At 40.5% G+C, this 14,644-nt stretch overlaps 1 protein-coding gene across 11 annotated transcripts in view; it reads left to right on the plus strand.

The window, feature by feature from the left end:
* Window positions 1-14,644, plus strand: part of RYR3 (ryanodine receptor 3) — a 1,083,635-nt gene that overhangs the window by 248,059 nt on the left and 820,932 nt on the right. For all 11 annotated transcript variants that reach the window (XM_053697970.1, XM_053697969.1, XM_053697973.1 and 8 more), the window contains exon 3: window positions 7,805-7,912. In XM_053697970.1, coding sequence (XP_053553945.1) covers window positions 7,805-7,912 — 108 coding nt within the window. The remainder of the gene's footprint in view (window positions 1-7,804; window positions 7,913-14,644) is intronic.

Raw genomic sequence — 14,644 nt, forward strand, 5'->3', positions numbered from 1 at the left:
TATCCGTCACAGATATTTCTAACCGACCAGAGACGATGCAAACTAGCTTCAGCATGTCTTGCCCTCCTTAAGGCCATCTGTGGCTCAGTGTATGGAGGTAATTGGTCTCATGGCGTCCAGCATGGACATAATTCCTTTTGCCAGGTTCTGTCTCAGACCGCCACAGCTGTGCATGCTGAGGCAGTGGAACGGCGATAATTCTGATCTGTCTCAACAGATTTCCGTGGACAACTGGTCGAGAGAATCGCTCTCTTGGTGGCTCTGTCCAGACATCCTTTTTCAGACCATCCTGGGAGATTGTGACTACGGACGCGAGCCTCTCAGGATGGGGAGCTGTCTGGGGTGCCAAGAAGGCACAGGGCCTGTGGTCTCAGGAGGAACGCTCCCTCACAATCAACATTTTGGAAATTCAAGCAATCTATAATGCTCTGAAGGCTTGGCCTCTTCTGGGTTCGTCCCGGTTTATCAAATTCCAATCAGACAATATAACATCGGTGGCTTACATCAACCATCAGGGGGGAACGAGAAGCTCCCTAGCGATGAGGGAAGTATCTCAGATTCTGGAGTGGGCGAAGGCCCACAGCAGTTCCCTGTCAGCGATCCACATTCCGGGTTTGGACAAATGGGAAGCGGATTTTCTCAGCAGACAATCCTTTCTTCTAGGGGAATGGTCTCTCTATCCCAAAGTATTTGCTGAAATATGCTCCAGGAGATAGATCTCATGGCGTCTCGTCTTAATACTAAACTACCCAGATATGGGTCGAGGTCCAGGGATCCTCAGGCAGAGCTAATAGATGCATTAGAGGTGCTTTGGAGGTTCAATCTAATTTTCCTTTTTCTGCCATTACCACTCCTTCCTCGGGTAGTGCCCCGCATCGAGCAGGAGTCAGTAATACTTATTGCTCCATTGTGGCCGCGAAGGACGTGGTTTGCGGACCTAGTGAGGATGTCATCTTCTCCTCCATGGAAGTTAACTTGTCGCAGGGGTCTGCTGGAACAAGCTCCTTTTGTTCGTCAAAATCTAGATTCTCAGAGGCTGACTGCGTGGAGATTGAACGCTTAGTCCTAGCCAAGAGAGGTTTTTCTTAGAGAGTTATTTATACTCTCATTCAAGCTCATATGTCGGTTACTCGTCACATCTATCATAAGGTGTGGAGAACGTACTTAATTTGGTGTAAAGAGCGTGGATTTCCTTGGCATAAGGTTAAGGTTGCCAGTATTCTGTTGTTTCTCCATTATGGTCTGGAGAAGGGTCTTTCAGCCAGTTCCCTGAGGTGACAGATTTCGGCCTTGTCTGTTTTACTGCACAAGAGGCTCTTTGAGCTTCCAGATGTTCAGTCTTTTGTAAAGGCTCTGAAGGATCAGACCTGTGTTCAGATCTTTGGAGTCTGAACCTGATTCTTAAGGTTTTGCAATGGGTTTCCGTTTGAGCATATGCATGAAATTGATATTAAATTGTTGTCCTGGAAAGTTCTCTTTGTACTTGTTATTGCTTTGGGGCACAGAGTATCTGAAATTGCTGCCTTGCAATGTGAGTCTCCTTATCTAGTATTCCATTCGGATAAGGCTGTCCTATGTACTAAGTTAGGGTTTCTCCATAAAGTTGTGTCAGACCGCAACATCAATCAAGAGATTGTGGTCCCTTTGTGTGTCCTTATCCTTTTTTTTCAAAGGGACATAACTTCATACTTTGGACGTGGTTCGTGCATTGAAGTTTTATCTTCAAGCTACTAAGGATTTTAGACAAACTTCTCCCTTGTTTGTGGCATATTCTGGGAAGCGTAAGGCCAGAAGGTCTCTTCAACTTCCTTATCTTTTTGATTGAGGAGTCTTATCCGCTTAGCTTATGAGACAGCGGGACATAGACCTCCTCAGAGAATAAAGGCTCATTCTACTAGAGCTGTGGCTTCCTCTTGGGCCTTTAAGAACAAAGCCTCTATGGATCAGATTTGTAAGGCGGCTTCCTGGTCCTCCTTACACACTTTTCCTAAATTTTACAAGTTTGATGTTTTTGCTTCAGCTGAAGCAGCCTTCGGGAGAAAGATTTTGCAGGCTGTGGTGCCCTCAAATTAGGGTCTGCCTCTCTTTTTGTCCCTCCCGTTTTCATTCAGTATCCTCTAGAGCTTGGGTATATGTTTCCCAACAGTAAGGAATGAAGCTGTGGACTCTCCTTGTATTAAGAAGGAAAACATAAATTATGCTTACCAGATAATTTAATTTCCTTCTGTACAAGGAGAGTCCATGGCCCCCGCCCGTATTTTTCGATGGGCGGCCTCCTAAATTATAATTTTCTTCTGGCACCTTTTATACCCTGATAGTTCTCCTACTGTTCCTTGTTCCCGCGGCAGACTGAATGGGGGATGGGGGAAGTGGGAGAGATATTTAAGTCTTTGCCTCCTCCTGGTGGACAGGTTCAGTATTTCCCAACAGTATGGAATGAAGCAGTGGACTCTCCTTCTACAGAAGGAAATGAAATGATCTGGTAAGCATAATTTATGTTTTTCTATGCTGATCTTATTAAATTAGATATATTAAAAGGACTTGCATGTCCCTTTAAGACATACAAAAACTCATTTGTATTTGATTTGCCAATGCCAGAATGTGATAAAATGAAACTGGAGAACATATCAGTTTGTTGTGCCTAATAATTATTGTATAAATTACACATCTACTAAACATTGTGCTCACTAACCAAATATGGGCATTGGCGAGCTAATGATAGCACAGGGTGCGACATCGCTGACCGTGCTACCATAAGTGTGCAACTTGATTTTACAAGTTCATAGTAAAGCACAGCCAATACTTTTAATGGATATCGCGGACGTGCTATCTTGCACTGGTATTACTAGTTTAAAGCTATACGGCTAGATTACGAGTTTTGTTGGTAAAAACTTGCGTGGCTAACGCTCCTTTTTTTCCAGTGCTTACTTTAAACAACGTTGGTATTACGAGTTTTCTGAATGGCTGCGTTAGCCTCAGAAAAGTGAGTGTTGAGCAAAATTTAGCTCCACTTCTCACCTCAATACCAGTGTTGCTTACGGTAGCGGTAAGCTGGAAAAACGTGCTTGTGCACGATTTCCCCATAGGATACAATGGGGCTGAGCTGGCTGAAAAAAAACCTAACACCTGCAAAAAAGCAGCGCTCAGCTCCTAACGCAGCCCCATTGTTTCCTATGGGGAAACACTTTCTAAGTCTACACCTAACACCCTAACATGAACCCCACGTCTAAACACCCCTAACCTGACACTTATTAACCCCTAATCTGCTGCCCTTAACATCGCCGACACCTACATTATATTTAATAACCCCTAATCTGCCCCCCCAACGTTGCCGCCACCTACCTACACGTATTAACCCCTAATCTGCTGCCCCCAACGTCGCCGCTACTATAATAAAGTTATTAACCCCTAAACCTAAGTCTAACCCTAACACACCCCTAAGTTAAATCTATTTTTAATAAATCTAAATAAAATTTCTAAAATTAAATAAATTAATCCTATATAAAACTAAATACTTACCTATAAAATAAACCCTAATATAGCTACAATATAACTAATAGTTACATTGTAGCTATTTTAGGATTTATATTTATTTTACAGGCAACTTTGTATTTATTTTAACTAGGTACAATAGCTATTAAATAGTTAATAACTATTTAATAGCTACCTAGTTAAAATAATTACAAAAGTATCTGTAAAATAAATCCTAAACTAAGTTACAAATACACCTAACACTACACTATCAATAAATTAATTAAATAAATTAACTACAATTATCTAAACTCAAATACAATTAAATAAACTAAACTATAGTACAAAAAAAACAAACACTAAATTACAAAAAATAAAAAAATATTACAAGAATTTAAATCTAATTACACCTAATCTAATCCCCCTAATAAAATAAAAAAGCCCCCCAAAATAATAAAATTCCCTACCCTATACTAAATTACAAAAGTAATCTTTTGCGGGGCATTTCCCCAAAGTAATAAGCTCTTTTACCTGTAAAACAAAATACAAGACCCCCCCAACATTAAAACCCACCACCCACACACCCCTACTCTAAAACCCACCCGATCCCCCCTTAAAAAAACCTAACACTACCCCCCGGAAGATCACCCTACCTTGAGCCGTGTTCACCCAGCCGGGCACCAATGGACCAGAAGAGGACATCTGGACCGGCAAAAGTCTTCATCCTATCCGGGCAGAAGAGGACATCCGGACCGGCAGACATCTTCATCCAGGCGGCATCTTCTATCTTCATCCTTCCGGAGCGGAGCAGAGCCATCTTCTATCCAGCCGACGCAGAGCCATCCTCTTCTTCCGATGTCCTAACGCAGAATGAAGGTTCCTTTAAATGATGTCATCCAAGATGGCGTCCCTCGAATTCCGATTGGCTGATAGGATTCTATCAGCCAATCGGAAATTAAGGTATGAAAAATCTGATTGGTTGATTTAATCAGCCAATCGGATTGAAGTTCAATCCGATTGGCTGATTGGATGAGCCAATAGAATGCGAGGTCAATTCTATTGGCTCATCCAATCAGCCAATCGGATTGAACTTCAATCTGATTGGCTGATTAAATCGACCAATCAGATTTTTCCTACCTTAATTCCTTAATTTCTTAATTCGTCATTTAAAGGAACCTTCATTCTGCGTTAGGACATCGGAAGAAGAGGATAACTCTGCGTCGGCTGGATAGAAGATGGCTCTGCTCCGCTCCGGAAGGATGAAGATAGAAGATGCCGCCTGGATGAAGATGTCTGCCAGTCCGGATGTCCTCTTCTGCCCGGATAGGATGAAGACTTCTGCCGGTCCGGATGGCCTCTTCTGGCCCATCAGTGCCCGGCTGGGTGAACACGGCTCAAGGTAGGGTGATCTTCAGGGGGGTAGTGTTAGTTTTTTTTAAGGGGGGATCGGGTGGGTTTTAAAGTAGGGGTGTGTGGGTAGTGGGTTTTAATGTTGGAGGGGGTCTTGTATTTTTTTTACAGGTAAAAAAGCTGATTACTTTGGGGCAATGCCCCGCAAAAAAGCCCTTTTAAGGGCTGGTAGAAGAGCTGATTACTTTTGTAATTTAGTATAGGGTAGGGAATTTTATTATTTTGGGGGGCTTTTTTATTTTATTAGGGGGCTTAGATTAGGTGTAATTAGATTTAAATTCTTGTAATATTTTTTTATTTTTTGTAATTTAGTGTTTGTTTTTTTTGTACTATAGTTTAGTTTATTTAATTGTATTTGAGTTTAGATAATTGTAGTTAATTTATTTAATTAATTTATTGATAGTGTAGTGTTAGGTGTATTTGTAACTTAGGTTAGGATTTATTTTACAGGTAATTTTGTAATTATTTTAACTAGGTAGCTATTAAATAGTTATTAACTATTTAATAGCTATTGTACCTAGTTAAAATAAATACAAAGTTGCCTGTAAAATAAATATAAATCCTAAAATAGCTACAATGTAACTATTAGTTATATTGTAGCTATATTAGGGTTTATTTTCTAGGTAAGTATTTAGTTTTAAATAGGATTAATTTATTTAATTTTAGAAATTTTATTTAGATATATTAAAAATAGATTTAACTTAGGGGGTGTTAGGGTTAGGGTTAGACCTAGGTTTAGGGGTTAATAACTTTATTATAGTAGCGGCGACGTTGGGGGCGGCCAATTAGGGGTTAATAAGTGTAGGTAGGTGGCGGCAACGTTGGGGGGGGCAGATTAGGGGTTAATAAATATAATGTAGGTGTCGGCGATGTTATCGGCAGCAGATTAGGGGTTCGTAGGTTGTGGCGATGTCCGGTCGGCAGAATAGGGATTAAATAATTTTATTATAGTGTTTGCGATGTGGGGGGGCCTCGGTTTAGGGGTTAATAGATAGTTTATGGGTGTTAGTGTACTTTGTAGCACTGTAGTTAAGAGCTTTATGTTCCGGCGTTAGCCCATAAAACTCTTAACTTCTGACCTTTTTATGCGGTAGGAGTCTTGGAGGTAGAGGCTGTACCGCTCACTTTCTCCAAGACTTGTAATTCCAGCGTTAGGCAAATCCTATTAAAAAGATAGGATACGCAATTGACGTAAGGGGATTTGCGGTAGACAAAAGTCGCGGAAGAAAAGTGAGCGGTAGACCCTTTCCTGCCTGACTCGTAGTACCAGCGGGCGTTAAAAAGCAGCGTTAGGACCCCTTAACGCTGCTTTTTAAGGCTAACGCAGAACTCGTAATCTAGGCGATAGTTTGCACTCCAGCAAAAGCTGAAACTGCGCTATCATATAAAGCGTTACTACAGACCTGAAAGAAACTGTAAAGGTTAAAAAAAAAAGTTGCCCACAACACATGTAAAACACATTAAAATAAAGTATTACACATATATCTATATATATATATATATATATATTAATAAAAATAAATCATGTTAATATTTATATTAATAAAAAAAAGTGTAAGACGAGATAAAGTATATGGCAAAGTGTTTGATTGGAAAGGGCTCCGATATGATACTCAGATCTACCTCTCCACCCCGCTCTCTCTCCCTGCGTTGTTTCTCATGTCAGCGACTGCTTAACTGGCATTTCTTCCTGGATGGCCTTTCACCAACTAAAGATTAACATATCCAAGACTGATCTCCTTCAAATCCCCCCCTTTGGCTCTACTCCAATTTATGACTTTTCCATCACTGTTGGTGGCAACCACTATCTCCCCATCACCCCAAGTCTGCTGCCTTGGATTTACACTTGACTCCAATCTGTCCTTCATCCCCCAATTCCAATTGCTCTATTCATCCTGTCGCAGCCACCTAAGTAATATCTCCAAAATGCATCTCTTTCTGAGCGTTGACACCACTAAGCAAGTAATCCACTGCCTGGTAATTTCCAGACTTGACTACTTTACTGGCCTTCTTTTCTCCTGCCTCTCCCCCCCTTAAATCCATCCTAAATGCCTCTTGCAGGCTAATCCACCTTTCATGATGCTCTGTATCTGCTGCACCTCTCTGTGAGTCCCTTCAATGGCTCCCCATTCACAGCAGAATTAAAGACACGTGAACGCTCGTGAGCTCACATAGGATTACTCTTTAACAAAGGATACCAAGAGAGCTAAGCAAAATTAATAGTAGAGGAAAATATGAAAGTTGTTTCAAAATGTCATGCTGTATCCAGATCATTTATGTTTAATTTTAGCTTTACTGTCCCTTTAACATGTTTTGTTAAGACATTTACTTAATAGCAAATATGTTACTATAAATTTCCAGTTTTCAATGTACTTTTAGAAATAAATTGATGCACACATCTATAAACATGACAGTGCCACTTAATCTCAGCTACTGTTAAACCATGGTGACGTTTTCACTTGAAAGGTTAGGGACAAACGCAGCAATGATTTAAACTGTGCACTAACATTTTGTAAAGACCTCTAATCATTAGGATGATGATACATCTATAAAGGTCACGCACATTTCAAGGTCGTGAGCAAAGAAGATTGTGTTTTCTTCTTGGTAGTTCTTAAATGGCCTAAAGAAAAATTGTGATAAATATAATGTGACAAACTATTTTTATTGTGTTTTCTTTGCAGGATATATAGAATGAGCACAGCATGACAGGTCTGGTTATATCATTGATTTAAAAGCACAAAATAAATGTACCAGGTACTAGAGTAGCTACAGTATAAATTCTAGATAGTGTTTATAAGTATATTCTTGTGCAAGGGAAGTGTAAATCAAATCAAATGAATATTTAACGTATATAAATTCATAGCACTGTATCATATAATATCTTTTTTATACTAATGACTATTTATTTATTTTTGTTCCACAGTATGTTCCTCCAGACCTATGCATCTGTAATTTTGTGCTGGAGCAGTCCCTGTCAGTCAGAGCCCTTCAAGAAATGTTGGCAAACACAACTGGAAATGTCAATGAAGGGGTAAATATTTTTTCATGTTAATTTGCAGTCGCATTTGCAGAGTCCACAATACCCAGTCTTACTATATGTAAACGATAATGAATGACAAGATCGTTTTCATATGCAAAGCAAAAACTCACAGCGATACTTGCACATGGTAACATACAGTCAGTGATCAACGGACCATAGTAATGTAAATAAATACCATAGATCATGACATCATTAGTAAAAACATTAAATAATCATATAGGCACAACTTACTCTGGCCTCTAGCTGCATCATTTAGTAGTTTGGTAATCTCATTATGGTGGCATTCACACTGAAATATACTATGTCCGTGGTTCTGTGAATCAGGTATGGCCTTTCTAAACCAAAGCCCCCAGCTACACATGCAGTCAGCACTTTATTTTTAATCTGAATTATGAATAAATATTTACTTTTACATAATTGCAGAGTGCAGGCCTATTTGATGGTAACATAGTGCCTTGTCATATAGTAAAACAGTTAGGATGTCTAAATATAGGGCCAGCTTGACTGCTTAGACCGTTAAAAATGTAAAAAATAATTTGTGCTGCTGTTTTGTAGAATTAGTTTCATAAAGCTGCCAGGACATAATGGAGACATCAAATCACCCTGATATGACTTAAAATCACAATTTAGATCAGCATCTCTTCTGTTCCCACAAACCATTAACCTCCTCTTATGTACAGTCCATCATATACAGCTCTGCTCTTAGTAAAAGACCATTACACATCTCTCTCTCCTCCCCTGCAGACCTCTTTGTATTTAATCACAGATCACACACCTGCTTCATTGCTTATGTTACTTTAGCACATTTCTATGCTCACACCACACACAGTCACACACCTCCCTGTATACCCCACACAGTAACACACCTCCCTGTATACCACACAGTCACACACCTCCCTGTATACCACACAGTCACACACCTCCCTGTATACCCCACACAGTAACACACCTCCCTGTATACCACACAGTCACACACCTCCCTGTATACCACACAGTCACACACCTCCCTGTATACCACACACAGTCACACACCTCCCTGTATACCACACACAGTCACACACCTCCCTTTATACCACAGTCACACACCACCCTGTATACCACACAGGCACACACCTCCCTGTATACCACACACAGTCACACACCTCCCTTTATACCACAGTCACACACCACCCTGTATACCACACAGTCACACACCACCCTGTATACCACACAGTCACACACCTCCCTGTATACCACACAGTCACACACCTCCCTGTATACCACACACAGTCACACACCTCCCTGTATACCCCACACAGTAACACACCTCCCTGTATACCACACAGTCACACACCTCCCTGTATACCACACACAGTCACACACCTCCCTGTATACCACACACAGTCACACACCTCCCTTTATACCACAGTCACACACCACCCTGTATACCACACAGGCACACACCTCCCTGTATACCACACACAGTCACACACCTCCCTTTATACCACAGTCACACACCACCCTGTATACCACACAGTCACACACCACCCTGTATACCACACAGTCACACACCTCCCTGTATACCACACAGTCACACACCTCCCTGTATACCACACACAGTCACACAGCTCCCTGTATACCACACACAGTCACACACCTCCCTGTATAACACACACAGTCACACACATCCCTGTATACCACACACAGTCACACACCTCCCTGTATACCACACACAGTCACACACCTCCCTTTATACCACACACAGTCACACACCTCCCTTTATACCACACACAGTCACACACCTCCCTGTATACCACACACAGTCACACACCTCCCTGTATACCACACACAGTCACACACCTCCCTTTATACCACAGTCACACACCACCCTGTATACCACACAGTCACACACCTCCCTGTATACCACACACAGTCACACACCACCCTGTATACCACACAGTCACACACCACCCTGTATACCACACAGTCACACACCACCCTGTATACCACACAGTCACACACCTCCCTGTATACCACACAGTCACACACCTCCCTGTATACCACACACAGTCACACACCTCCCTGTATACCACTCACAGTCACACACCTCCCTGTATACCACACACAGTCACACACCTCCCTGTATACCACACAATCATACACCTCCCTGTATACCACACACAATCACACACCACCCTGTATACCACACAGTCACACACCTCCCTGTATACCACACACAATCACACACCTCCCTGTATACCACACACAGTCACACACCTCCCTGTATACCACACACAGTCACACACCTCCCTGTATACCACACACAGTCACACACCTCCCTGTATACCACACAATCATACACCTCCCTGTATACCACACACAATCACACACCACCCTGTATACCACACAGTCACACACCTCCCTGTATACCACACAGTCACACACCTCCCTGTATACCACACAGTCACACACCTCCCTGTATACCACACACAATCACACACCTCCCTGTATACCACACAGTCACACACCTTTTTTCCTCACAGACACATCTTAATATGTCTCTCCATCCTTCTCACCAAACTGTTGACACACTTCTCTGCTTGCAAGCAAAAACCATCATCTCTCTGTACATTAAGGATCAGACATGGTTGCCAAGGGTGTCACATTTTCTAGCCCTGGCCTTGGGAGTATGACATGCTGAAGGCTCATTGGGCCGTCTTGCTGTGCTGCCATATGCTGTAACCTTCCTTCAGATTTTAAACATTAGCAGAATCCCTACTACTGCCATAGCCCTTTAGTATGCTGTCACTCAATGTGGTTCACAGAATAAATTTGATTCTTCAGAAGTCGGAAATTTAATTCTGGTTCTTATTTATAGTCCCATACTAGTCTACTGGATACATAGTATTCATAGTTAAAAGGATATTGGATATATATATATATGTGTGTGTGTATATATATATATATATATATATATATATATATATATATATATATGTATATAAAATAGAATAAAAGGTTTGCCCTGCCTAGCATATAAATACATGTAGATAAAAAAATACAATTAATAAAAACTACAATTTATAAAAATAGATAAACAGTGTGCAAATAATTACATAAAACACCACATGTACTAAAAAATTAATTATCAATAAAAAATTGATAAAAAATAGAGAATAAAGAGTAAAAGAAAGTCCTTAAACACATAGGTAAAAATACATAAAAAGTTCATATGAATCCAAATATTCTTAATTCATCCAATCCCCCTATGGGTGTGCATTTACTTGAATAAACCTCAATCTGTATGAGGTAAGTAAAGACGTAATCACCTGTCAATTCACACTGTCTGAAGAAGCCACTTGTATGGGGTGAGGCAGCACCTTTAAACCTTGGAGTATCCAACGGTAAAAAAACTTTCAAATCCTCTATCCTTGGAGTGAGGCAGAACTTCAATTCGGTGTCATGGAATACAAACAAAAGGACACTAATAGTGCATTAACAAGTTAGGCAAATAACAGCAGCTGTGAAGTGATCAATCAGTAGCAGCAGTAGAAAACCTTATGCATTTCAAAGGCATATATGACTTTCGTCTGCCTTCTTCATCAGAGGTATGTGATTACTACGAAACTTGCGTGCCTTTTACAGACACCAAGCGAGATTACGTCATATAGGCGGACCTCACTGTTACTATAGAGATCATTGTAAACGAATGCCTTTGAAACGCGTAAAGTTTTCTACTGCTGCTACTGATTGATCACTTTACAACTGCTGTTATTTTCCTAACTTGTTTTTATGCGGTTCATTTACCTCATTAATTGAGGTTTTACTTGTGAGTAGGTTTAATCTACCGGTGTTTGTTCGTTATCAAATAAAAAGGTTAATGCACTATTAGTGTCCTTTTGTTTGTATTCCATGACACCAAATTGAAGTTCTACCTCACTCCAAGGATAGAGGATTTGAAAGTTTTTTACCGGTGGATACTCCAAGGTATAAAGGTGCTGCCTCACCCCATACAAGTGGCTTCTTCAGACAGTGTGAATTGACAGGTGATTACGTCTTTACTTACCTCATACAGATTGAGGTTTATTCAAGTAAGTGCACACCCATAGGGGGATTGGATGAATTAAGAATATTTGGATTCATATGAACTTTTTATGTATTTTTACCTATGTGTTTAAGGACTTTCGTTTACTCTTTATTCTCTATTTTTTTATCAATTTTTTATTGATAATTAATTTTTTAGTACATGTGGTATTTTATGTAATTATTTGCACACTGTTTATCTATTTTTATAAATTGTAGTTTTTATTAATTGTATTTTTTATCTATATGTATTTATATAGGCAGCGCAAAGCTTTTATTCTATTTTCTTCTGTTATGTGTGATCAGTCCACGGGTCATCATTACTTCTGGGATATAACTCCTCCCCAACAGGAAATGCAAGAGGATTCACCCAGCAGAGCTGCATATAGCTCCTCCCCTCTACGTCACTCCCAGTCATTCTCTTGCACCCAGCAACTAGATAGGATGTGTGAGAGGACTATGGTGATTATACTTAGTTTTTATAACTTCAATCAAAAGTTTGTTATTTTACAATAGCACCGGAGCGTGTTATTGCCTCTCTGGCAGAGTTTGAAGAAGAATCTACCAGAGTTTTTACTATGATTTTAACCGGAGTAGTTAAGATCATATTGCTGTTTCTCGGCCATCTGAGGGAGGTAAAAGCTTCAGATCAGGGGACAGCGGGCAGATGAATCTGCATTGAGGTATGTAGCAGTTTTTATTTTCTGAATGGAATTGATGAGAAAATCCTGCCATACCGTTATAATGACATGTATGTATACTCTACACTTCAGTATTCTGGGGATGGTATTTCACCGGAATTACTCTGTTAAAAGTACATTAAACCTTTTAATAGGTAGTTATTATGTTAAACGTTTTTGCTGGAATGTAGAATCGTTTGCATTTTCTGAGGTACTGAGTGAATAAATATTTGGGCATTATTTTTCCACTTGGCAGTTGCTTGTTTTAATTGTGACAGTTTCGTTTCTCTCTCACTGCTGTGTGTGAGGAGGAGGGGCCGTTTTTGGCGCTCTTTGCTACGCATCAAAAAATTCCAGTCAGTTACTCTTGTATTTCCTGCATGATCCGGTTCATCTCTAACAGATCTCAGGGGTCTTCAAACTTCTTTGGAGGGAGGTAGATTCTCTCAGCAGAGCTGTGAGACTTATATATTGACTGTGATTAAAAACGTTGCTCTGTAATTTTTATGTTTTCAAATTTAATTATTGTTACTTTACTAATGGGAACAAACCTTTGCTAAAAGTTGTGTTGTTTTTAAGGATTGATGCTATAACTGTCTTTCAGTTCATTATTTCAACTGTCATTTAATCGTTTAGTGCTCTTTGAGGCACAGTACGTTTTTGTTAAATAAGATTGTAACCAAGTTGCAAGTTTATTGCTAGTGTGTTAAACATGTCTGATTCAGAGGAAGATATCTGTGTCATTTGTTCCAATGCCAAGGTGGAGCCCAATAGAAATTTATGTACTAACTGTATTGATGCTACTTTAAATAAAAGCCAATCTGTACAAATTGAACAAATTTCACCAAACAGCGAGGGGAGAGTTATGCCGACTAACTCGCCTCACGTGTCAGTACCTGCATCTCCCGCCCGGGAGGTGCGTGATATTATGGCGCCTAGTACATCTGGGCGGCCATTACAGATAACATTACAAGATATGGCTACTGTTATGACTGAAGTTTTGGCTAAATTACCAGAACTAAGAGGCAAGCGTGATCACTCTGGGGTGAGAACAGAGTGCGCTGATAATACTAGGGCCATGTCTGATACTGCGTCACAGCTTGCAGAACATGAGGACGGAGAGCTTCATTCTGTGGGTGATGGTTCTGATCCAAACAGATTGGATTCAGATATTTCAAATTTTAAATTTAAATTGGAGAACCTCCGTGTATTACTAGGGGAGGTTTTAGCGGCTCTTAATGATTGTAACACTGTTGCAATACCAGAAAAATTGTGTAGGTTGGATAAATACTTTGCGGTACCGGCGAGTACTGACGTTTTTCCTATACCTAAGAGACTAACTGAAATTGTTACTAAGGAGTGGGATAGACCCGGTGTGCCGTTCTCACCCCCTCCAATATTTAGAAAGATGTTTCCAATAGACGCCACCACACGGGACTTATGGCAAACGGTCCCTAAGGTGGAGGGAGCAGTTTCTACTTTAGCTAAGCGTACCACTATCCCGGTGGAGGATAGCTGTGCTTTTTCAGATCCAATGGATAAAAAATTAGAGGGTTACCTTAAGAAAATGTTTGTTCAACAAGGTTTTATATTGCAACCCCTTGCATGCATCGCGCCGATTACGGCTGCGGCAGCATTTTGGATTGAGTCTCTGGAAGAGAACCTTAGTTCAGCTACGCTGGACGACATTACGGACAGGCTTAGAGTCCTTAAACTAGCTAATTCATTCATTTCGGAGGCCGTAGTACATTTAACCAAACTTACGGCTAAGAACTCAGGATTCGCCATTCAGGCACGTAGGGCGCTGTGGCTAAAATCCTGGTCAGCTGATGTAACTTCTAAGTCCAAATTACTTAATATACCTTTCAAGGGGCAAACTTTATTTGGGCCCGGTTTGAAAGATATTATCGCTGACATTACGGGAGGTAAGGGCCACGCCCTGCCTCAAGACAAAGCCAAAGCTAAGGCTAGACAGTCTAAT

The sequence above is a fragment of the Bombina bombina genome, chromosome 1 (assembly GCF_027579735.1).
Source record: "Bombina bombina isolate aBomBom1 chromosome 1, aBomBom1.pri, whole genome shotgun sequence".
In the NCBI taxonomy this organism is placed as follows: Eukaryota; Metazoa; Chordata; class Amphibia; order Anura; family Bombinatoridae; genus Bombina; species Bombina bombina.